This window comes from Acanthopagrus latus, chromosome 4 (assembly GCF_904848185.1).
Source record: "Acanthopagrus latus isolate v.2019 chromosome 4, fAcaLat1.1, whole genome shotgun sequence".
Lineage (NCBI taxonomy): Eukaryota > Metazoa > Chordata > Actinopteri > Spariformes > Sparidae > Acanthopagrus > Acanthopagrus latus.
This window is the reverse complement of record NC_051042.1, coordinates 22,131,144-22,154,116: the sequence shown is the minus strand read 5'-3', so window position 1 is coordinate 22,154,116 and position 22,973 is coordinate 22,131,144. Positions and strand designations below refer to the sequence as shown.

Genomic DNA, 22,973 nt, shown 5'->3' with positions numbered 1-22,973 from the left:
AGTACGTAAGATGGCATCCTCAGAGGTCACTGTCCACAACCCAAAGATGTTAAGTTTACTGTCAAAGAGGCGTTAACAAGAAAAAAAAACAGAAAATTAATTTTTTTAATCTCATCAAATTACTTAAACTGATTGATTAATAATCAAACCAGCTGGCAATAGATGTAATGGTTGGCAACTAATTTACAGATTGTTGCAGCTCTTTTTCTGACACCTACAAATTAATTTATATCCTGGTTATTTGTTCCACATGTGAACATCTTACGAGTGCTCTGATGTGTCTGATCACTGTCTGTGCCAACAAAAAATTCTCATGGTAAATGATTCAAATAGATAAAAGATGATCAATTAACAGTGGTAAAGATTGACTGTACTGTCAATACATTGTCTTCCGTCAGCAGGGATCAAATGTAAAAGTCAAATCCCGCTTCCAGGCAAATTCAGAGTCACAACCACTGGAGAAAAAAAAAAAGAGGAAGTGAGCCATTAAATAATCAAGGCACACCTTCACACAGATAATCAGAAACCTGGACAACGTTATGATCACGTAAACAGGAAAAAAGATGTCTCATCCCGATTTCGACGAAAAAACACTGATGATGCACAAAAAGAGAACTTTGTGTTCCCAATTTTTCTCTCTGACTTCCCACATCTAGATGGATTCATATTTGGATAATCGATCTGCAAAAGTAGCTGCAGCCATTTAAAAAAAAAACAAAAAAACAATCAGGATGTCATCAGATGGTGATTTAATGAGTGAGGATGTCTGCAAGTTAATTCTAAACGACGCACCTGACAGAGATAATTCACTTGCCCAATGTGGTTCTCATAGTGTAGTAGTGAGTGGATTCATAATATGATCCACTAGATCGACATATCAACATTTACAGAATCTCTGGAGTGGTAAATCACAGCCGCTGCTTCTCTGTAATGTAACTGTCCGTTATGCAACACAAGGGGTGAGCAAAGTGTGGCCTCTTTCAGCCGAGGACAGAGATCAGGATATTAAGTATTTCCAGGCACTGTGCTTGATAGAAGGACCCCATGGCGTCATCCTGCGGGCGCAGATGCACGATGGGCCAGACTTCCTGTTAAACATGTATTTTGACTGAGTGCAGAGTCCAAACTGGCATGGCCCCTGTGGGAAGAAAGTCTGTCTGAGGGTTCAATCTGCTGACATTCCTTCTGAGTGGCCGTGCTCTTGTAAATATCTGAGATGTTTTCGGCTCGCGATGGAATAAAATGTGAAATATCTGGGTCACAACGCAGCGAGCCCTCTGCAGGGTCAGCGAGGAGACACGACAGTGACGCAACCTTTTTTAAAAAAAAAAAAAAAGCAGGAGATCCTTGTTGGTCTATCTCATAAAACCTTTTCCTGTTACTGCGTGAAGTGTTTTAAAGGATAAGTTCACCCAAAAATGAAAATTCAGTAATCATCTAGTTATACTCATTCTGATGGTTAACCTCTCCTGACTTTCCCTCAGCATTAGGGTGAACTTATCCTTTAATACTGTATTTGCTGATAACCTAAACTCTCAGATGATGTTAAATCCAAAGAACTTCATGGAAGGAGTAAAAATAATATGTACTCTAGTTTTTGTTTGTTTGTTTGTTTGTTTGTTTCACTCATATTTCAAAAATCTGGACAGGCTCAAGTGTGGATAATGGATCTGTGATGGAGAGCTGCAACCAACTCAGAAATCATCAGGATCTGATTGCATTGTTGTGGAACAAATTACCAGAAGAGCTGAGACTTGAGACGGTGCTAACTACTGTTAAATCCAGGCTGAAGACCCTCCTGTTCACCGGTGTGAGTTTGTCTTATTGTTTTTATTCTGCATGCTTTTGCTGCCTGCTTTTGATTGTTTTCATATTTTTCTTCTTGTGCTTTCGCCCATGTTATCTGTGAAGCACTTTGTGTTGCCTCTGGGTTGAAATGTGCTGTAGAAATAAATGTGCCCTGGCGCCGTTTAGCTCAGTAGGTAGAGCAGGCGTCCCATGTACAGAGCATTTGTCCTCGCTGTAGCGGCCCCGGGTTCGAGTCCCGGTCTGGGGCCCTTTGCTGCGTGTCACTCCTCCTCTCTCAACTGTTTCCTGTCATGTCTTTAGCTGTTCTGTCAATAAAGCCAAAAAGAAATGCTAGATAAAAGAAAGAAAGAAATGTGCCCTGCTTTGCCTTGTGCGTGGTTTGAATGAAAATCTGACCCCGTCAGTTGAGCACTGACAGTGAGTGTTCAGTAGGCTGTGTTACATTTGTTATAGTCTAGTTATAAGCATTTCACACTTTAACAATGGACATTAATAAATAGTAAATTTAAAGTAAACTTTTGTCAATAGTTATTTTACTGTTAACCTCTCCAGCTTCAAACAGTGTTCTGGGGTCCTTATTTTGCTCTGAGGACAGCTTGTATTCAGATATAGTGAGGACAGACATTTTTAAGTTTGTATCATTACCATCATTAACATTACACGTATTAAAATTGTGAATTTCCTCTCTGAAACTACACAGTGCCCCTTTAACTACTTAATTATTAACAACAACCCATTAATTAATGACTAATGGACCTTTCAACTGAAAGGCTTATTAAATGGTGAAACTCAGCCATTCTCTCGAATGATGAATTCCAACCGATGGATTTTTCACAACCTGGCAACCCCAAACATCGTCGGGGCTCATGCTTCACACATTTATTGATTAGAAAACAACTTTTACCAGATAACTTAATTAAGATGATTCTGCCTGTTGTGTTCACGGACGTCTGTTTGTTTAGTCTCTGTGTTTGACGCGTGTCCGTATCTGATCGCGATCTGATCGCATTATCCGGGTAATAAGTGTCATCCCGACGTGATTCACAGAAGCTGATCTGACAGTCTGCCGCTGACTCGTCTGACAGCTCGTTGATTTACAGTATTTGTAGTTGTTTTTTTTTCCCCCTCCCTTTTTTTCTTCTTCTTCATTTTCTTCTTCTCTCCTGACATCAGGCGTGCGCACTCAGGCGCGCTCTCTGCCAGGAACACAACCTCCTTCAGTCAGGGAGGCTGGAGAGGTGGAGAGGGGTGGAGAGGGGTGGAGGTGGTGAGGAGTGAGGAGAGACAGTAATTTTTTCCTCTGGTCCTGAGGGGTCTCCTTCTCTATATAAGGCGCTCTGGGCTGCTCAGGAGTTACACAGCTCCTACTTGCTTCAGGAACACGGCCAACAAGCAGCAGCAGCAGGAGCAGCAGCAGCAGGCTGGTCCTCTCACAAGGGAATATTACAGCTCTCTCTCTCTCTCTCTCTCTCTATCCAAGCAGCTGGATACCAACTGAGAAAAGATAAGAGGTGAGTGAGCCAGATGAGACATTACACACATTTATTTTTAGAGTGTGTTGAATGCTGTGTTTGTGTAATCCTGCCAAAAATTAAGACCTTAAACTGTGCACCAGGTGGCAAAGGATACACCTCAGGGTGGGGGATTGAATGTGAGTGTAAATGGAGCTTAATCTTTTATTTTGAAAAATCTGTTTTGTGCTATTAAATGTATGTATGTCAATGTGAACTTATGGCACCGACAGCTCTGATAACTCAGCCATGCCAGTGTGAAAAGAGGCTGCTGGCAGGACACTGCCAGTCATTGTGAGTCTGCAGCCTCACTGAGGGAATGCCAATGGGAGAGAACAGCAACCAATGATGGAAAATACTCTACATATATGTATATATTTTATGATAAAAAGCCATATTTCAACACAAAAAGTTAGATTTAGATTGTTAGGGGCAGAATAGTGTAAAAAAAAATTCTTTAAAGGGCTCCCGGGCTTGAAAAACTAAGCTGGCATCTCTAAAAAGAAAAAAAAAAGAATATAAATCAGTCAGTTTATATAGTGATGTGAGCTGTGTTTACATTCAGCCTCGTGGTGAGGTGGAGAGGAGGTCAGCCCCTCTCCAGATCAGACACGAGTCCACCTGTGGGCCAGAGTCGGTCCATATCTGCGTGTCTGTCACTCTGGTATAAAATTCGTGAGAGCCGTGAGAAGGGCCCGGGCAGAGAAGCTGGTAGAGGTTCAGTGTGAAAAGAGGGGCACAGGCAGAGAGAGAGAGAGAGAGAGAGAGAGAGAGAGAGAGAGAGAGGATAAGGGTGTGGCGCCTGAGCCGCCTGCTGGCTCACAGTGCCCAGAGCTGGCACAGCATGTTGACACAGAGCCGGTGCCAGACCTCGAGCCGCCTTTTCAGCCGGAGGGAGAGAGGTGAAGGGATTCAAGGATAAGAGCAGCCGGTGCAGGCTGGAGGCTGGGGTTTATTTTTATTTATCTATCTATTTTTTTCGTCCTCCTTGTCTGATCACACTGGCTGAGAGCATTTCTCTCTTTGTAAAAGTTTGTGATGTTTGCTTTAGCGCTGATCTTGGACGACGTCCCTCTTGCCTGTTGCCTGCCAGAGGGAGGTCATTTGCGGGGTCAGTTACCGAGTATTGTCCCTGGACGTGCCAGGAATGCAGTGTTTTGCTCTAAGACGGTTCAGCCGGGGGAAAGCTTGTCAACCTGAACTCAGGTCTGCCTCCTCGGTGTCCTTCTGTGCTGCCCAGTATGGTCAGAAAGGAATCAGAGAGATTCAGGCGGAGAGGAGAGGTAGACAGAGTTTCTCCGTCCAAAGCAAAGCCCGTTTAATTACTGACGAAGCTAAAATTGCTCTTTTTAACTTGTTTTATTACGTGTGAGAAAGGCTCTCTAAATGGGTTTGACTAAAATCATGCTAATCAGGCAGGAAAGGGTTAAATAACCTTTGCCTGACTGAGGAAGAGCCGTTGTTCTAGTGTTCTGGTATTAACACTGAAGTGAGCTGGTTGGTTAATTGTGGTGCAACTCTTATTATTTTTGTGTGAATGTGAAATAAGACAATGGCTCAAACAGTGAGTTGGTCACCCCCCCAGTTCAAAAAAGATGTTCGGCCCTGTGCGTCTTTTTCATTGTGCTGGTTTTTACAGTTACAGATTCTCTTCATTTCCCCAAACAGACTAAAAAGTGATGTTAAAGATAGATTTGATTGCTAGCATTTAGATGCTGCATTCCATAGCTATCGCCATAATATCTTTATTGTGAACGAGTTTGGATGCAGTGATCATGCCGTGATTAAATCTGACAACCTCAGTAACAATATGACGTGACAAAAGTGTTCAACAAAATAATGCCAGTTTTTTGACGCACAACACATTGCAAGACTATCGCCTATGATACATGAGACTGTCCTCATTAAAAGCTTTTTTTTTTAAACCCATTATTTCAAAGAGGATTTGATTAAACTATATTGTCATTATTAAACATGAGACAGTCTTACAGTTACTTTGAAGGAAATGTCGATCATATTGTATTAAAGCAACATTAGGCGGAAACTGGAGTTTGGTGTGATTTGGCGCCCCCCACAGTCTCCAAGTGCAACAACACTGTCGTAAACACAGATCCCAGCTCTGTGACAGTTTGTCCGATGCCATGTAACATAGGTGCTAACTACAAACAAAACACATTACATAATGACAATGTATGTTGACGTAAACAGGTAGGCACCATTCACCCTGTTTCAAGACACAGCACCATCAACATGATTCTGACGCTGTTATTTTCAGGTAAAGAAGTCACATAACATTGACAACAGACATACAAGTGTTTTGTCCATACCATTAACACACACGAGGTGGACAGAGTATTAGAAACACCTTTCAGTAATCGCTCAGACTCCACGCAGAATCTGAAGCGTTAACGCCTCAGTGTCACCAATAACGAGGAAGCCAAAGCTTTGTGGAGGTGGCACCTCTTGCTGGGCAGCTGTCATGGATTGCATCAGATTCTGTTCGTGTTACTTGACAAACCAGCAGCAGTTTTTTTTTTTTTTATGCAACAGTTTCTTGACAGAAAGCAGAACAGCTGAGAGTCAAAAATTCCAAAATTGAGGCAATCAAAGAATAGAGAGAATTAAAAAAAAATTTAACATTTCCGTATTAATATTTGACCCCCAGCTCAGTGTGGATTAACAACAGAGAGAGGCAGGTGGTAAAAAGTGTTGCAGGACCATTCTCTGTAAATTTTCCAGACTTGTAATTCTAGCCCCTGTGTTAGTTTAATGGTCTATATGCCCATATGTTGTAATCTGTACTCTGCTTTATTGACTCACACAGTGTGTCAAGACCCAATGAACATTTCCTCCCTGCAGGTTGTGTCTGCGACCCTGACGAGCGACATCCAAACACATCGGCCGTCTGCTGTAGTCTGAAAGTTCGACCCAGGAAGCTCAAGTGTCAGGATGACCTGTGCCGCCGTGACCTGGCTCCTCGTCCTCCCCCTGCTGCTGTTGTGCGTCAGAGACTCGTCTCTCCTCTTCCTCCCCGACTCCAAAGAGCTGAGGCAGCTGCTGAGCCGCTACGAGGAGGGAACAGATGAGGCCAGCAACACATCTGGCAATAGGACCCGCCGATCCATCCGCTGGTCGGACCGCGAGGAGATCCTCCAGCTGCACAACAAGCTGAGGGGTGGCGTCTACCCTACTGCCGCAAACATGGAGCACATGGTGAGACACGTCCCATTGCCCCAATGACCTATTTCACCATTACAATCAATCAGCAAAGATCATTATCAACTTTTATCTTTGGCGTCGCCTCACAGAGAACCTAATGTGAACGTGTCAGCAAGCGCCGAGGTCTGAAATGAGGCTGGTGATTAGGGTTTAAGGTTTTCTTCCACCCAGAAAAAGTGGTAATAAAAAAAAAAAACAAGCTTTTCTCTCTGCTGGAAACATGCAGTAATGATGCTGAGCCGCTGCCAGCCTGCTGTGCCGCTGTTTTTTTTTGTTTTTTTTGTTTTTTTTTACAAGGAGGATAATAATGCTGACTCTGTCCTACCTGCAGGCGAGCGAAAGGAAGGGCCGGGTCAAAGGAGGACAGAGAGAACAAGGGTTGAAAAAAAAAGGGTGGGTGGGGGAATTATGGGACAACGTGGCACATCAGTGGGCGAAGCGGGGCGAGGGATTATTGTCGAGACGCACAGAAGGTTGCTGACAAAACCACAAGTTCCATAAAGCTGAGAGAAGCAGCGGTGGCCTGTGTGTCTCTTGGAGTGCGGTTGTAGCCGGCGAGGAAAGCGTCTGAAGATGTTTTCTCTGCCCAGCGCGCTCTCTCTCGAATTCCAAGCGAACAGGCCGTGTGTGTGTGCCTGTGTTAGTGTATGGGTGTTCGGGGTTACAGTGGTGTCTGTGTGTGCATGTTTCAGCGACCACCAAAAGGCTGGAAATTTACTGAGGAGATGGACTTTGAGGGGCCATGCTTGTACGCTGTCCTTCCCTGCCTTCACAGCGGCCCCCCCCCGTCCTCTTTCCACGGCCGGAGTCAGGTGTCTTCTCCTCTTTCCAGCCTCCTCTCCGCTGCCGTAAAGAAACCCACTCAGGAAATGTGGATAATTCAGCTGTGATTGCTGGAGATTTGTAGTGGCCTGGGGCCAGGCGCCAGCCGCCCCGCTCAAATGTCGCCGTCTAAGGTTAATGTTGTGCTCGTACCCAGCTCGGTTTCAGCTCGCTGGGAAGGAAGGAAGTGCGGAAGCGGGGGTCTTGAGCAGGTTGCGGTTGAGTCAGAACAAGATGTGGTGCTTTTATATGATGGCAGGCGCAGCAGGTGGAGGATGTGATGTCGCCCCGTCGGTGTCTGGAGTAAGTGAGATCTTTGCTTGATGTGTGCAGGTTTGGGATGACGAGCTGGAGCGGTCCGCCACTCACTGGGCAGAGGAGTGTCAGTGGGACCACGGACCTCAGGACCTGCTCATGTCTATTGGACAGAACCTGGCTGTCCACTGGGGAAGGTGAGACACAGTAACACACTGTCGATAAGCTTTGTTGTGCATAAGGCTTAAACAAAAAACAACGTTTTCTGTGCAACAACAGGAGAAACTTGTAAGTCAGATCGGAGGAACACCATCAGCAGTGGTAGGGCTGAGAATCCTTCATTTCCCTCCCATCTTTATGAGGTGAGGTATTTTTGAGGAATGTAAATTGTTTTCCTCTAGAAAAACCTTAAAGGGTTTCATGAAGTGTAACTTTATTATTGGTTTATAAATAATTTACTAATGCTTTCAGGTCCTATTCATAAGAACATTTTATTTTTGAGTCTCATTCCAAACTCGTCAACAAATCAATACATTTTGTTTTTTCAACTTGTCAAATAAACAATGCTTTTAGATGGTGGCCAACCCGACCTACAATCCCCAAGCGTCAGTACATGACGATCTACTTTCTTACATAGAGCACAGTCCCTTGTACTGGTCTTTGTCCTTAGTGTTTGATATGAATGCACTTATAAATGTTGGAAATCTAATAATAAATGCTTCATAAGATGTTAGTTAATAGATTCTGGTCCTCTTGCAGAAAGTGATTTTGTTCATCCAGTGAAAAGGATTTTTGATCATGGTAGCAGCATCAGCAGCATTGGTTCTGATGGCAATGTCAGTCCATCCACCACTCCTGACATTGCCACTAGCACGGCTGTAGACTCTTGTTCACAGCCTGACAACACAATGCAAACTACAAATCAGACGTGGCTTTGTATACTGAGCTTTGAACATTTTATGTACTCATGTAATTATTTTTTAAGTATTTTCTGAGCTGTCAGCGTTGCAGAAGTGACTCACTTCCTCTTTTTCTGTAAACTGAGCACAAGCATGGGTAAAGCAAGTGAGTGCTAGTATATAGAGGTTGATGTTTGTGTGAATGAGTGTGTGTGTGTGTGTGTGTGTGTGTGTGTGTGTGTGTGTGTGTGTGTGTGTGTGTGTGTGTGTGTGAGCAGACAGCAGCAACAGTAGGCCTCTGTGCATGACAGTGTATGGCTATCACAGCAGGTGCCCTTCCAGGAATCTGCTCTCATTCTCACAGGCCTTTTCCTCTCTCCCTGTTCCCTTCTTTTCTTCCTGTGCCAGCAAACCCTGATGTTTTCCACTCCCCCCCTCCCCCGCTCTCCATTTATAAGCTCAGCACTTTTCAATACCGTAAAAAGAGATGTTTATAATAAGAGCTCGGACTGATTTGTTAGGCTGCTGAGCGATGTTTAGGTTTGCTTTGATTCTTTTTTTTTCCCTTTTTCTTTTTTTCAACCTGATTTGATTTCCCCTGTTATGGAGGGGAACAGACTGCCGTTCTGTGTGCCAGGTCAAATTCAGACTCATCATTTGAGGCCTTGAGGGTGGAGGAGGGGAGAGGAGGAGGAGGAGGAGGAGGAGGAGGAGGAGGAGGAGCAGGGAGGTTCATGCAGTGTTTCTCAAGTCTAGCCAAAGCACCTGGCAGCTCCCTCAGACATTTCCCTTTTGCCCCTGGTACCTGGATGGCCTGTGACTGAGCCTACTGTTTGTCCCGTGTGTGTTTGTGTGTGTGCGTGCCCCGCAGATACCGCTCTCCCGCCTTCCACGTCCAGGCCTGGTACGACGAGGTGAAAGACTACACCTATCCCTACCCTCACGAGTGCAATCCCTGGTGTCCAGACCGCTGCTCCGGGCCCATGTGCACCCATTACACCCAGGTAAGATGGATGGGGAAAAAAAAAAAAAAAAAACGGGGCCGGTGAAAGAGTTCAGGAGAACTTTTTTTTTTTAAAGACAGACAAAATCTAGGTTACTGGGGAACTCTCATAAAACACTCATTTTACACATCTGCTCGCAAGTCTTGAGGAGCACGGCTGCATATGTGAAAAAAGACGTGTATAGAATAAAACCTTCAGCGGCTGCAGATGGAGCTGCGTGAAGTCTGATAAATTACCCTGAGTGATGTCACTTGACTTTAAGTTAAGAAAATGAAAGCAACGCGGTGAAACATGAGCTTGCCAGACCTCTGCGCCGAGCTCATATCTGCTTGTGTTTAGAAGCTCCGGGCTACATTAGCTGCTACTAGCATAACACGCCCCAAATCTCCCAAGTCCCCAGGAAAGGCTCCGGGCCTCGAAGCCAACTTGACATTAAGGCCAAACTATGTCACAAAATTACTTGTTATGAATTCAGCACTTCCTGATTGGTCAACGAACACTGGGCCACATTTCAAGGTCATTTGTTAGCCTCCATTAGATAAGCGCTAACATTAGCATTCAACCAGTTCCTAGCTAGCATTTCTGTATCTAGGACATATTTATTTAAGCCTGGAAGTGTCACAGTAAACTCAATGTGATTGAATGTTAGTGTTAGCTAGGAACTGGTTGAATGCTAATGTTGGCTGCTGCACAATGTCAGCAAATGGTCTATCGAATATGTCGTTTTACATTGAAATATGGTCCGGTATGCCTCCAGGTTTTCGCCATCCATCATCTTTTCAGTAAGAAAGAAGAACGCTTGGAGTAAAAACATATCTCTAGTTCTGCTACATTGTCTACAATCCAGTGACTTTTCAGGAGTGCAATGCTAAATTGGTGGCTCACTCCTTTAACAAACCACTTGGCCGTGAGTTGTGATCTCACTCTGAACCTGATCAGTTGTATTGGAAAGTCTGGCAGCCAGTTTGGTTGCTGTCATTTTAAGCTGAGTTATATTTTTCAACTTCCACCTGAACCGTCTGCTATAATTCTAGCTAGAAATCTGTTCAGTATCAGGTCACGTGCCTTCTCCTATCTGTGATGTGCAACACGTGTCACTTGACAGGTGTTGCTGGGCAGCGTGGCAGCTCAACAGGTGGTGCACACCCTGTATGATATTTCACAGTATTTGTGGTCATAGCTGTGGAGGGACTGAGGGGTTAAATGACAGGCGCGGATCGAGTAACTTGTAGACAGTGAAAACAAGGATGTTTGAAGGATAAATAGAAAATCACATCCAAGCGCTGGAACAGAGGAGAGTGAGAGAGTACACAAAGGATGAGAAAATAAAGAAATCAATCAAAAGGAAACACAAATCAGTGAGCAGGCCTCCTCTTGCCCCAGACTTTACTCTGTAGCTGCTGGGATGAGTTTACAGAAACGTCCCGACTCCTCCTGCTGCCTTCACCCTGAAACCTGATCACTGCCATCTGGAAGTCATTTTTCCAGACACAGCAGACACCCCTCGCGGCTTGACCTGGATTCTTTTGAAGATGCTGCAGAGAGGAGATGGTGCCAAATCTGAGCATCATCGCCTTATCTCGGCCATTCATTTGCTGCAGTGCAGCCGGTCATACGCCGTAACAACCTGCGCAGAGAAAACGCTCGACCCCTCTGGAGTCAGGGAGCACGACACTGAGCCGAACCACCAGCACTCAACGCACATCGGCCTGTGTGCTGACTCACTGCTTCCAGTGGCCTCCGACTGAAAAAGCAGGAAAAAAGATGAACATTCCTGAGGAGGGAGAGCGCACATGTTGCTCTGGGAGGAAAGTGAGGAGGAGTTATGGAACATGCTGTGTTGTATTTGCCGTCAAATGGCACATCATTCATCCGTAACACCGCCGCAGCAGCTTTCCGTTTAATAAGCCGTTTTATTTTACCTTGGCCAGTTTTGGGCCTTTGGTGACTTCAGTTAAGATATTAAAAACTGCCCTTTACTCCACCTCTGACTGGCAAACTGCGTTCACACGTGATGTGCATCTGACCGTGGCACAAGTCCCAGTGCCCCCATTAATCGTGATTGCCAATCTGGTCCTCTTGAATGAGTGATTGAACTGTTGGCAGTGAGAAAAGTGAGGCAGAAAATCTGGGCCATGAGCTCAACAGCTCACTCTGCTATGTGTCCGTAGATTCAGCAATTGCTTGCGCTAACTTTGGCCGTTCTCTCTTTACAGCTGGTCTGGGCGACCACGAACCGAGTGGGCTGCGCCGTGCACGTGTGTCCGAAGATGAACGTGTGGGGGGAAGTGTGGGAGAATGCCATTTACCTCGTCTGCAACTATTCCCCAAAGTAAGATCAACATTCCTCCATGTTTCCCTGTCCTCTCACACCTCTGCTCTCTTGACTCTTGTTCACATTCTCCCTCCTTGCGATGCTGACAAACGCCACACTATGTGTTCCCACTGTAGCTGATAGCTGTCCGAGACGTTTGCATGACATATTGGGGCCATTAAAATTCCTCCAGAAGTCAGAAAAGAGAAATCATAATGAAGCACGGGGGGAAAGAAAAATACGAGCGGGGCAGGCGCTTGTTTTCCAGACAGGATGTAATTACCTGAGAGACAACGAGGAGGGTTTTTTTTTTGTATTCGTTTGTGGGAATAATGACGAATGATAAAGAGCACTGCAGTAATTACAAGGCCGTGAGCCCAGTGACGCTCGACTGATGAGGAATTTCCACCTTACTCAAGCTGTCCACTGTTCGCTCATGCAGGGGCAACTGGATTGGCGAGGCTCCGTACCAGCATGGCCGCCCGTGTTCCCAGTGCCCGCCAAGCTACGGAGGAGGGTGTAGAAATAACCAGTGCTACAAAGGTGGGCAGACGCTTGTGCTTTTCATTCAAATATGCCAACATGAACTGCCAACCTGAATCCTGTTAACGTCTGTCTGTCCTTAGACTCTCAGCGCTCCGAGACGGAGGACATGAACGAGGTGGAGAAGCCTCAGGTTCCACTGCCACCTCGCACCACTGCCAAACCTGCCCCCAAACCTAAACCATCCGCTCCGAAGAAGCCGGTGTCCAAGCCCACCACTCCTAAGAGTCCATCTTCAGAGACTCCCATCAGCACTTTTCTCGGTAGCTACAGAAATGATCAAAAATACCCTCAAACCTTCGTGTTTCTTTGAGATCATGACTAAGTTTTTGTTTTTTTCTTCCTGCAGCTCAGAACATTAAATGTGAGACTAGACTGCGAGATAAGTGTAGAGGCGCAACCTGCAACAGGTCCGGTTATCTTTCACGATGTTCGTGTCTCATTCATTCTCATCCACCATGAGAATCCTCTCCCATATCAACTCACTCTCGTCTCCTACTTATTTCCCTCCTCTGCAGATATAAGTGTCCTGCTAATTGTCTGAATAAGAAAGGGAAAGTTTGGGGAACTCTCTTTTACAATGTGGTGAGTTGGTCCAACGGGAAACAAACATCTTGCATTATTTAAGCTGAAAATGTTTGCATTTTATTTACAAGTGCTGTTTTTTAAATTATTATTTCAGCAATCAAGTATTTGCAGAGCAGCAATCCATTTTGGTGCCATCGACAACAACGGAGGAGTGGTCGATATCACGAGGACGGACAAGTTTCCATTCTTTGTCCGAGCCACGAAGAATGGCATCGAATCCCTCAGGTAGATATTTATGTCCTCAGCCCAATTTTTTTTCCCGTTAGGTTGAATCACATGTGCTGATGCAACACTCAACACTTAAGAAACACATTTCCCGACTTCAGTGATTCACATTTTGAGCAATGACAGGTTTTTCTGAGAACCGTTTGCCTTCCTGATTTCTAAACACTGTTGTGTCCTTTACAGTAAATATAAACCCAGTAATGCCTTTGTGGTGGCCAAAGTGGAAGGTGAGTGAAACATGTTCTTAAGAGCTTTGAGTCACAATTGCATGTAGATATATTTTGTAAGTGTTTTTCTGTCCTCTCTCTGCGACAGAGCTGACTGCTGACTGTTACACCACCGTGGCTGAAATATGCCCCTTCAAAAATCCCTCCACACGTTGTCCAAGGTAGATCCTCACATCCGCCATGTTTTTATTCACCTTTCTCTCTTTTTTACATACCTGTATATGTTTATTCAACAGATACCACAGATATCTAAACATGCTGCCCTGTTTATAATTTTTTAGGCAGCATACAATCATTTAAAGATGCAAGTTGTAATACATTTAATGAATGTACTTGTAAACAACTGTAACTCAAGCTGTGAATACCTATAAGTGGAGGCTGATGTATAAGCAGATACTGAATGACAATATAGTAAAACAAAGTTGGAAAATTATAGAATATGTTTACATAGAAGTTGTTATAATTGTGGACAAATATGTCCTTAATGATAAACACTTGGGACCCTGTCACAATTAACCATTTTAATTTAGTTTTATATTAAATAGTGGGCGTTAAAGTAAAGTGTACCAATGTATATGACCCCTATCTGTTGCTGCTGTTGTCCAATTTGTTTCTTAGAATCCGCTGTCCATCCAACTGCAAGACTCAGCCGTCTTATTGGTCACCTGTGGTTGGAAACAACATTTACACAGATGTAAGTAAAACACTGAACTTTTTTTTACAAATTGATCACGAAGCGGGCCAGAGCTCCAAGCACTCCAGGTCTGTCAGGAAGTTTAGAAAGACAGAAAATGACTCTGTATATGGATCTGTATCATGGTGAAGTCACGGTGGGTTCACAGGCTTTGTGATGCGTGGTAGTTATGGAAAGTGACTGAATCACAGTATGAATATGGCTCATGGAGAACGGGAGTAATGGTGAGGTAAGCCTGAGCCTGCCAGGGATATATTACCCAGAGTGGGGCCGGACCACTTATCCAGCCATTATCTCAGACTAAGTGCCCGTGTCTCATAGGTAGGAGGCAAAGACAGAAATGGTTTCATGAAGACTGGTTTACATCATCACTCAATATTCACCTAAATCACGTTCAGATTAGATAAGTCATTGTAAAGTACCCTCCTGCAAACTGTTCAATTAGTTGTCAACCGTTAAATGTATCACCAGCTAGTTTGGTAATCAATTAATCAATTTGTTTAAAAGTTTAAGAAAGAAAAAGTGACATTTCTCTGATTCCAGCTTCTTAAATTTGAACATTTTCTGATTTTCTTTCTCCTCAGTGATATTGAACTGAATATTTTTGGGTTGTGGACCAACAAAAACATTTGAGGACGCCATCTCGAACTTTAGGGGACACTAATTGACATTTTATAGACAACAATTAATGGATTGATCCAAAAAATAAGCAACAATGACAGTAATTGTTAGACGCAGTCCTGTTCCATACTAAACTTATCAGACATAAAATATTGTGGCTCTTCTTAGAGCTGCGAAACTAGCAGTCACATGAGGTCAGTGTGATATTTATTGGTGTGTAATGCAGATAAATCTGCCCTCGGATGACGTCCATGGTGATCTTAAACTTTCATGTCTGACCTCAGTCGCAGAAGTGGAAGCAGCGGAGTCATAGCAAACGTGCCCTAGAATCTTTTGCAATCTCAGGCATCCCACAGTGTTTCTACAGTGGTGAAGAAGAGGCTGGATGTTGGTTAAAACGTGAGACATGAACCATCTGGTCAGAAATGCTGGAGGGGTGTGTGGACAGTGTTATCTGTGTTTGGTTTAGAAATGAACGATTCTGCTCCAGACTGTTGATAAGAGCTTAAGGTCAGCTGTGTTGGCTCAGACTGTGAAACAAATGCATGCTTGTGTGTGTGTGTGTGTGTATGTGTGTGTGTGTGTGTGTGTGTGTGTGTGTGTGTGTGTGTGTGTGTGTGTGTGTGTGTGTGTGTGTGCATGCATCTGGGAATAACTGCTGTATTTATTTCACTGTATTTGATGATGAAGGAATTACAAAGATATAAGTGTTGTGAAATCCTTTCTCCTCTGTGCCTGACTTTCTCCACACAGAGCTCCAGTATTTGTAAAGCAGCCATCCATGCAGGGGTAATCAGTGCGGACGGTGGTTTAGTGGATGTTCTGCCACTGGACAAGAGAAAGAGCTACGTTGGAGTCCTGAAAAATGACATCCAGTCCGAGAGGTATTACTTTATTAGTGGATAATGACAAAAGGCACAATGAAGGATGGATCTGGCACCATGTTGAATAGTTGTACCTTATCACAGGAACATTAGAGATAGTCTGAGTTCCAGAAATCTATATTTTTAGATTTGGCTCCAAGCAGTCTAGAGTATTTATGAGACGCTTTGTCTTAATATGACAACAACCGTTCATGTTCGGACACGGTGTGTGGCAGCTTGTACCGACAGGAAACCGCGTGGCAGCTGTTGAACTGCAGAGGCTCCTCAGCTGCAGTGAAAGCTATCAGTGAAGTATTAGAGCCTGAGGAAGTATGGGAATTTGTTTTCACGAATAACACATGTACAAGCACTTTACAACTCAAACACAATCTGTGAAAACCTCCCCAGTCCCCATAAGGATTCCTGAGTAATGTGGTAATATTTTCCCCAAACCACTGGCCGCATGGTATTTGGAGTAAATGTGGCAGGTTCTGTCAACCAGAGGGGGATTTAGAGTGTGTTTTCATTTATTGTGGCTCATTAGAATAATGCCGGAATTCACGCAAAGGCCAGCGAACCAACGACAACAACAAGACACGATAAAGACAGACGCGGTCCCACCCTGACAGGTGCAACACAGCTGAGAGCCAATTAAGTCTGCACACAACCACAGTCATTAGCAGAGATCTAACGAGGCAAGATTGAGAACACCTGTGTCGGCGGGCAGGAGCCACATAATTGGCTGAACTGACATTTTGTTTCATTCAGGGTGACACATTGTTCCTGTTAGCTGTGTTCCCATTTTGTTTTGTGTCAAAAGCCAAAGTCGTTTGTAGATGGCAAGGAAGCTGTGGTTGAGGTTTATGGAAGCAGTTAACACTTTTAACACTGATCAAAGAAATATGTTAATTTAAGACTTCTGTTATGTGATTCTCGTCAACGCTTGTCACTGTTTTTCAATAATGTTAAATAGGCTGGAAATACACAGTCGCTGCCGTATTCTGGCTGTCGAAATGCAACTCTGCTGCTTCCTTCTGGCTCAGGAGTTATGACCCGTTATGATAGTAGAAAATGCAAAAACTGTGCTGCGTTTGAGAAACTACAAGAGCAAGCAACAATGAATGATACAACAACATTATCTACAGGCAATTTGAATTGAATCTGTCACAAATTATCCTTATTCTAATCTAATGTACTGTAAATTGAAGGGACTGTTCTTTCATTGCAACGACTTGACATGCATAAACGACCACCTCTCAAAGCCTGAATATTTCTTTTACATCATGTCGTGGCCTGAAATGTAAATAAGAATTTATTTCCAAAATGATTTCCAAAATTAGAAAAAAAATACATCATGACAGCCATCATCTTAAATCACCTAGTGTTTCAGTATGAACACCCATGTTGAATTTAAGAAAGTATGGAAATACATGTCTGGCATTTGTAGCAAACCAACTGCTTGAAAACCGGTTCAGTGAGTTCACTGTGGACGGACCACCTGCCTCGGCAGACGTGTATCAGGAGGTGCTGCTTCCCTGTACCAATATGGCCCACATGTTGACACATCGCTCCAATGAGCCGCAGCCAATATGTATTTACATATATGCACCTATGATAAATAAATAGCTAGCTAGCCATCCTAGTCCCTAGGGGGATGACGTTCCAATTCCTAATCCTGTGTCCTAGCATCTGATTGGTCAGTTGTTTTTCTAACTTGGGTAAGCAAATCAGAAACATCTGCTCAGAGATTCTCCCCAACAATTGTTCTGTATTAAAGGGAAAGGGGAATTTTAAAAATAGTATATTTTGAGGGTATATAATGTGTAGATCCACAATGATATTTTAACTTCCATACTTTGCTCAGCTCAAGTTTTAATATTTGACTGATGGGAGTGTGGTAAAGAACAATCTTGAGATACAACTGAAATGAAAACACACAGCTTGTAGTAAAATCAGACAAGTGAATTTGACAAGAGAATTTAAAATATGCCTGAGAAAAGGTGCTTTTATTCCTCGTACCCTACCTTGATTTATGTCTCCTGTAATACTGCATGTAGTGGGTTCCCTGCGTGCACGCCATGTTTCTCACATCACTCTCATTTCTGTGGCCAGCTCCAGTGGACCAAGCTGAGGCAAGGAAGCCCTTGTGGCCAGTTCTGCTGGCATGTGGGGCTGTAAGAGTAATGGTGTGGTTTGGTGTGTGGATGGGCCACACATGGGATCTTTGCTTACTTTACTCAGGCATTTCAATTGAGTGTGCAAAGTGCTGAATGGCCAAAATAATCCGAGTCTGACTACTATGAAATCTAATGCAGAACATTGAAAGCCCCGCTTAGGGCATAGGGATAGGAGGTCAATAAACGGCTGGGGGAGTCCGTGCCATGTGCCAACATCATGGCAGCGTGGGCAGCTTGGGCTGGACTCTGCTGCTGGGGAAATAATCACAGCCTATCTGATTACTCGAGGATGGAAATGCTGTCAGCCACTTAGTCAGTGCTTTTCTCTGCAACAATTATCTGCGATCTGATACCAATCACACAGGCCCATCATGGTTATTGATCATGGCCTGGCCTCAAGGTCTCTCCGCTAATGAACTAATTACAAAGTCATCAAGTTTAGCACATGCGGTCGCTGGAGGAAGGTCAGACCTATAAACCCGGCAACAATGAGTCATTCTGCCAACGTGACATTTGGTGGAAGTTTTTTTTCCTTAAGATGTTGTGAACACCATGATTGTGTACTTTTTAATGGACTTGGCTGCTGGGAGGACTTGGGCAGAACTAAAGAGAACACTTTCAAATGTGATGATGCACAACCGTTATTTATGTGGTGGAAAGGGGCACAGGTTGTCACTGGGAACCTGTGAACTCAGTTATATCATGTCTTTGTAGAATCTAGTGGGAGCTTTCTAAAGCCTGATGGTACGTGTCCACCGGGGCGTCCTTTGACGTGAGTGCATGCATCGCTTTCCCAGCTCGGCCGCGTGCTCCCTGTTTCAAACTGAACCAACATGGCAGCTCCGGGAATCTTTCTCTTATATTAAAAAATAGTGCCACGAAATTAGTTTCTGAAGACAATTCAGGAAAGAAGTAAGCCGTGTAGTTGCAAAATCTGCTTTCATTTAAGCTCAACAATAGATTTGCAGGAGTTTGCAGGAGTCACCAGAAGACAAATTTATACAAATGAGGAGTGGGTAATTCGACTCCCTGTCTTTGAAGCACAATTCAACAATACCACAATGCATTGCATGGCTGCTTGCAAATGACAATGAATGGGAAGCGCTGAAACGACGGATCCTGTGGACACGTAACATGAGACTTTGGATAACCGTGATGATGTTCATCTCAGCGTGTGCTTAGGTTTTTACAGAACGCTTGCGTGTGCAGTTTAAAGTGGTGGGAGTTGAGGAGACACAAGGGTCGAATCAAAGACGGTAAATGGAGGCTGTTCATCAGGAGCCTCCTTGCCAAAACATCCCATGATGGTTCTATGCCTAGCCAATTACACATCAATGGATGATCATCCATTGGGAGCAGTTAGGGGTTTAGTATCTTGCCCAAGGACATCATGACGTACTGCTGGAGGCAGGGGATCAAACCACCACTCTTAATATTAGCAGATGATCTGGCGCTTATGATCAGCCCCGGCCGCCTTACTTTTGACCATACTTCTCCAGTCTGTTTCTCACAATTCCACTTCATGCAAATAACACACAGAGCTGGTTTCATCTGTAGCAGTGAAAAACATGACATGTGTTCTGTCTTGTCTGTTTGCAGCAAGAGCAACACGGAGGGAGCCTCTTTCCGAGTCTTTACCGTGAGGGAGTGAGATTTCGGTGCAGAAGTGCAAAGACCAACAGAGTCACCTGAGCTGCTCTGGAAGAGCAGGAAGTGCCCACAGGTTGGATCTCCTGGCCTCACCTGTCTCTGTGCCTTCAGTGGAAACAGAACGTCCCAAACAGACTTTTCCTTCTTAATTCATAAACAGTACCAACCCAGTAAGAGTTACTGTCCAATATCTTGATGGACTTTTATTTTTTTTCTCAGCTTTTAATTCCAGATAAGGATAATTCTTAGACATACTTAATCTGTGAATATGGAATGTTTTTATATATTATGATGCATTGAACAGCTGGTGCTGGAAGTTTTGAGTTAGTTTTACAGAATGTATTATGTTTACATCGATGTTCTTATTACAAATTTTTAAATTGGTTTTCATACACGGGAATGTATACTGATCACACTGTATTTAATCATTGTGTACAGAATATATGATATTTTGTTTGTTCTAAAAATGGAGTACCATATGTTAACATTTGTTTATGTTCATTCTGATATATTTTCATGACTTTTTCTGCTCCTCTTCGCCTTCTGCTCTTAAAGATTTAGATTGTGAAATCAAATCTAAGTCTAAATTGTACTTACAAATTAAATGGCGCGCTTGTTGTGAGTGAGGATGTATTGTCGGCAGAACTTGTCAGGCGGATACAAACAGAGCGGATACAGGAGACTGTCAGGTAAACGGAAGTGTGTGCAGGCAGCAGGCCCTGCTGGTGATGGATCATGTTTCCCTTGAGGAGGCCAGACATGTGGAGGTGATTTAGTGAGGGTGTTACACTGCTAAGTTTGCTGTGTGGTATAAGATCGCTTGTGCAGATGGGTCCTCAGATCAGTAAGCACGTTATGGATGTATTGAACAATAATCACAGGCAGTCGATGTGTCTAAAATAACAAGCCTTCATTTGTCATTTGATATTTATTATTGCTTAGGGCTTTTCTCCTTTTTTCATTTCTCTGTTTTTTTTTTCTGTAAGATAAATGAAAATGCAAAATTTGTCCTCCCCACCTTAGACAGATGAATGTGTCACATGTTTCAGGTACAAAGACAATGTTATGTACAAAGACTAGACCATATATTTGGGGGGGGGGGGGGTGGGTGAATCAAATTGCAGTTTATGCACTTTGGAACAATTTTACACAATGCAGTGTGTGCAGAATAGTGACACCTTTAATACATCACTATACTGGATTAAGGCACTGTTGCCTTGGTACTGCCCTGATTTGAACACTTGTTTTACAGAAACACCTTTAGTTTGTTATGTTGATTACATCCGATGGAAACTAATGAAACAAATGTAACATCCAGTTTGTGCTGCAGGACTGGTGTGTCCAGTTGGGGTCCTTTGACACAAGATACATTACGGTACCGTTAAGCCTTTTCCTGGCCAAGAAAACAACTCCCTAAAAACTCTTCCTCTTATTTCAAACTTTATCTCCTTATTCTACCTCAGTCCTATCGCTACGCTAGGCATCTTTTCTATATGCAAATTTGTATGGGAAATTCAAAAGGTTTTGTAAAGTTAAGGGAACTGTACATACTTGTTTTGTTTTTGAATAATCCTTTTATGCAGTAAGATATGATTAAAATGCGTGAATTTGTCTTAATGTTCTTATTTTTATACAGGTGTAGGATGGGGGTCTATATTTTTTGCACAATTTTGAAAATAAAGTATGACTTACAAATTCAACAACACAGGTTTCTCTTTCTGTGAACATTAAATCGAGCAATGTGCTGGAATATTTTGTCTCATCTTACCCGCGGATCTAACCTGTCATGATAAGTATAACCACACAAATCAACTACCCACGCTGGGGAGCATTTTACTCTCACCTACACAAGGTTATGGCTTCATGGACCATAAAAAAGTTGAGAGTCCTTTTTAAATTGTCATCCAAAGTTACAAAAATACAGCTTACAACATCCCCCAAGTGCATATGTGGATTATGGCTAATACTACTGTAATATGGCCCCCGCAACTTCATTGAATCCTCTTTGACCAGAGTATGGGCTGAAATCTGTGTATCACGCGTTATGAATGAAACTTAGACCCAGGCCACCCAGGATTTGTCCGTTATCTTTGGAAGCGTTTCACTGACCGTGCTCACAACCTGGCTCCGCTTCTTGTGGACACACACATGCAGAGTGAAGTGGAACAATAAATTGAGGTAATCACTTTTACTCAAGGACAAAGCGCGTAATCTGCCAATCGGGCTTTGGCTTATGGTGGAATGATTTCAAAAGAAAGAAAGAAACTCGAGCTGAGATTTCACGACCTTGTAATTCCCCATTTCACACTCCGGGCTGAAGTTCATGGTTCTCACTCAACAGATGTTTACGACATGGTCACTGGGGTGATAAGATCACATCATCAACAGTGATGCCTCATTTGCCTAAATGCTGAGAAAGTGAGAGAAGAAAGGGAAATGGCAGAGAGGGAAGTCAAGATCAAGCTTGTAAGCACTAATAACTCTCCATACCTCTCGGGCTTTGTTTAGAGGCAGATGTTCAGTATCAGTTAAGCCCTGGTTAAACATGGCTCTGGCCACCTCGCTGATAAACAGCTGCAACTGCCTTGTAGGATGACTGTTTTATTCCCATTGTCACAGGAGATAAAGATTTGTACTCACCCTGTAAATCTCCAGGCTGCTTGGACAAAAACTCTGGGGCTCAGTCCAACTTTAGGGTTCCTTGTCCTTAAATGTGCTTTGCACAACATTTTGTATTGGTTATACAAGAGTTACATCAAATATAAGTCAGAGGCTAAAAGCAGCAAATCTTTATTTGTTTGTTGTGATTGTTTTTAAAGCCTGTGAAGTCAATCATTGGGCTGTATTTGTTCTCATTCAGATTTACTCTGGATCACAGCATATCACAACATGTTTTATTTGCCCATAATTCATCGAAGCAACTCGTACAAACACATCCCTGCACTGACGAACTGAAGGAAATGTGTAATTGTTTCCATGTGTGAAATACATGCAATCACATGGAAGCGAATGTGATTCATGTGAAAACGTACATTTCTTATGTGGGCATTTTTATTCATGTGTGAAAATGTGCGGTTCGCATGTAGAATCATTTTACTGTCACATGTGAAATAAGACAAATAGCATGTGAAAATGTGGAATTCACATGTGACAAAGCAATTTTCACCTCATATGCCGTGTTTTGTTTCCACATAAAGAAATGCCGAACTACATGTGAACAAAGCCAACACACTGAGAACATATTTGTTCACATGTGACATTATTTTGTTTTCACATGTTTTAACGTTTATCTAGATAATAGACAGTTTGTGATTTTTATATACGCAAGGGCCAAATATAATGTGGTAGGTTTTTCGTGACATTCTCAATATCTCCTAAAGCACAAAAGACATGAAAGAAATTGTCTCCAGTGATCCTGTGGCTGAAGCTCCAACACACGGCTTTTAGAGAAGAAAATATTCCCTCAGCATCTCTGTTGAGCCATAAAGAGTGAAACACTTCAGCTCGACTGACCCAAGTCTTGAGGTCAAATGGAGGTTTTTTTCTGCAGGA

At 43.3% G+C, this 22,973-nt stretch overlaps 1 protein-coding gene across 2 annotated transcripts; it reads left to right on the top strand.

Annotated features, from left to right (window-relative positions):
• Window positions 1–3,049: 3,049 nt before the first annotated feature.
• On the top strand, window positions 3,050–21,121 carry crispld2 (cysteine-rich secretory protein LCCL domain containing 2). Of its 2 annotated transcripts, none has more exons than XM_037096473.1 (15): window positions 3,050–3,320; window positions 6,180–6,533; window positions 7,695–7,813; window positions 9,387–9,519; window positions 11,736–11,851; window positions 12,276–12,376; window positions 12,460–12,639; window positions 12,726–12,786; window positions 12,895–12,961; window positions 13,059–13,189; window positions 13,373–13,416; window positions 13,505–13,577; window positions 14,035–14,110; window positions 15,485–15,615; window positions 19,371–21,121. In XM_037096473.1, exons 2-15 carry the CDS (start codon window positions 6,270–6,272, stop codon window positions 19,420–19,422), a joined length of 1,548 nt encoding a protein of 515 aa, XP_036952368.1. In that variant the 5' UTR covers window positions 3,050–3,320; window positions 6,180–6,269; the 3' UTR covers window positions 19,423–21,121. The 2 variants fall into 2 exon arrangements, with proteins under 2 accessions (XP_036952368.1, XP_036952369.1); XM_037096474.1 differs by lacking the exon at window positions 3,050–3,320 and adding an exon at window positions 4,168–4,222.
• The last annotated feature ends 1,852 nt before the right edge of the window (window positions 21,122–22,973 follow it).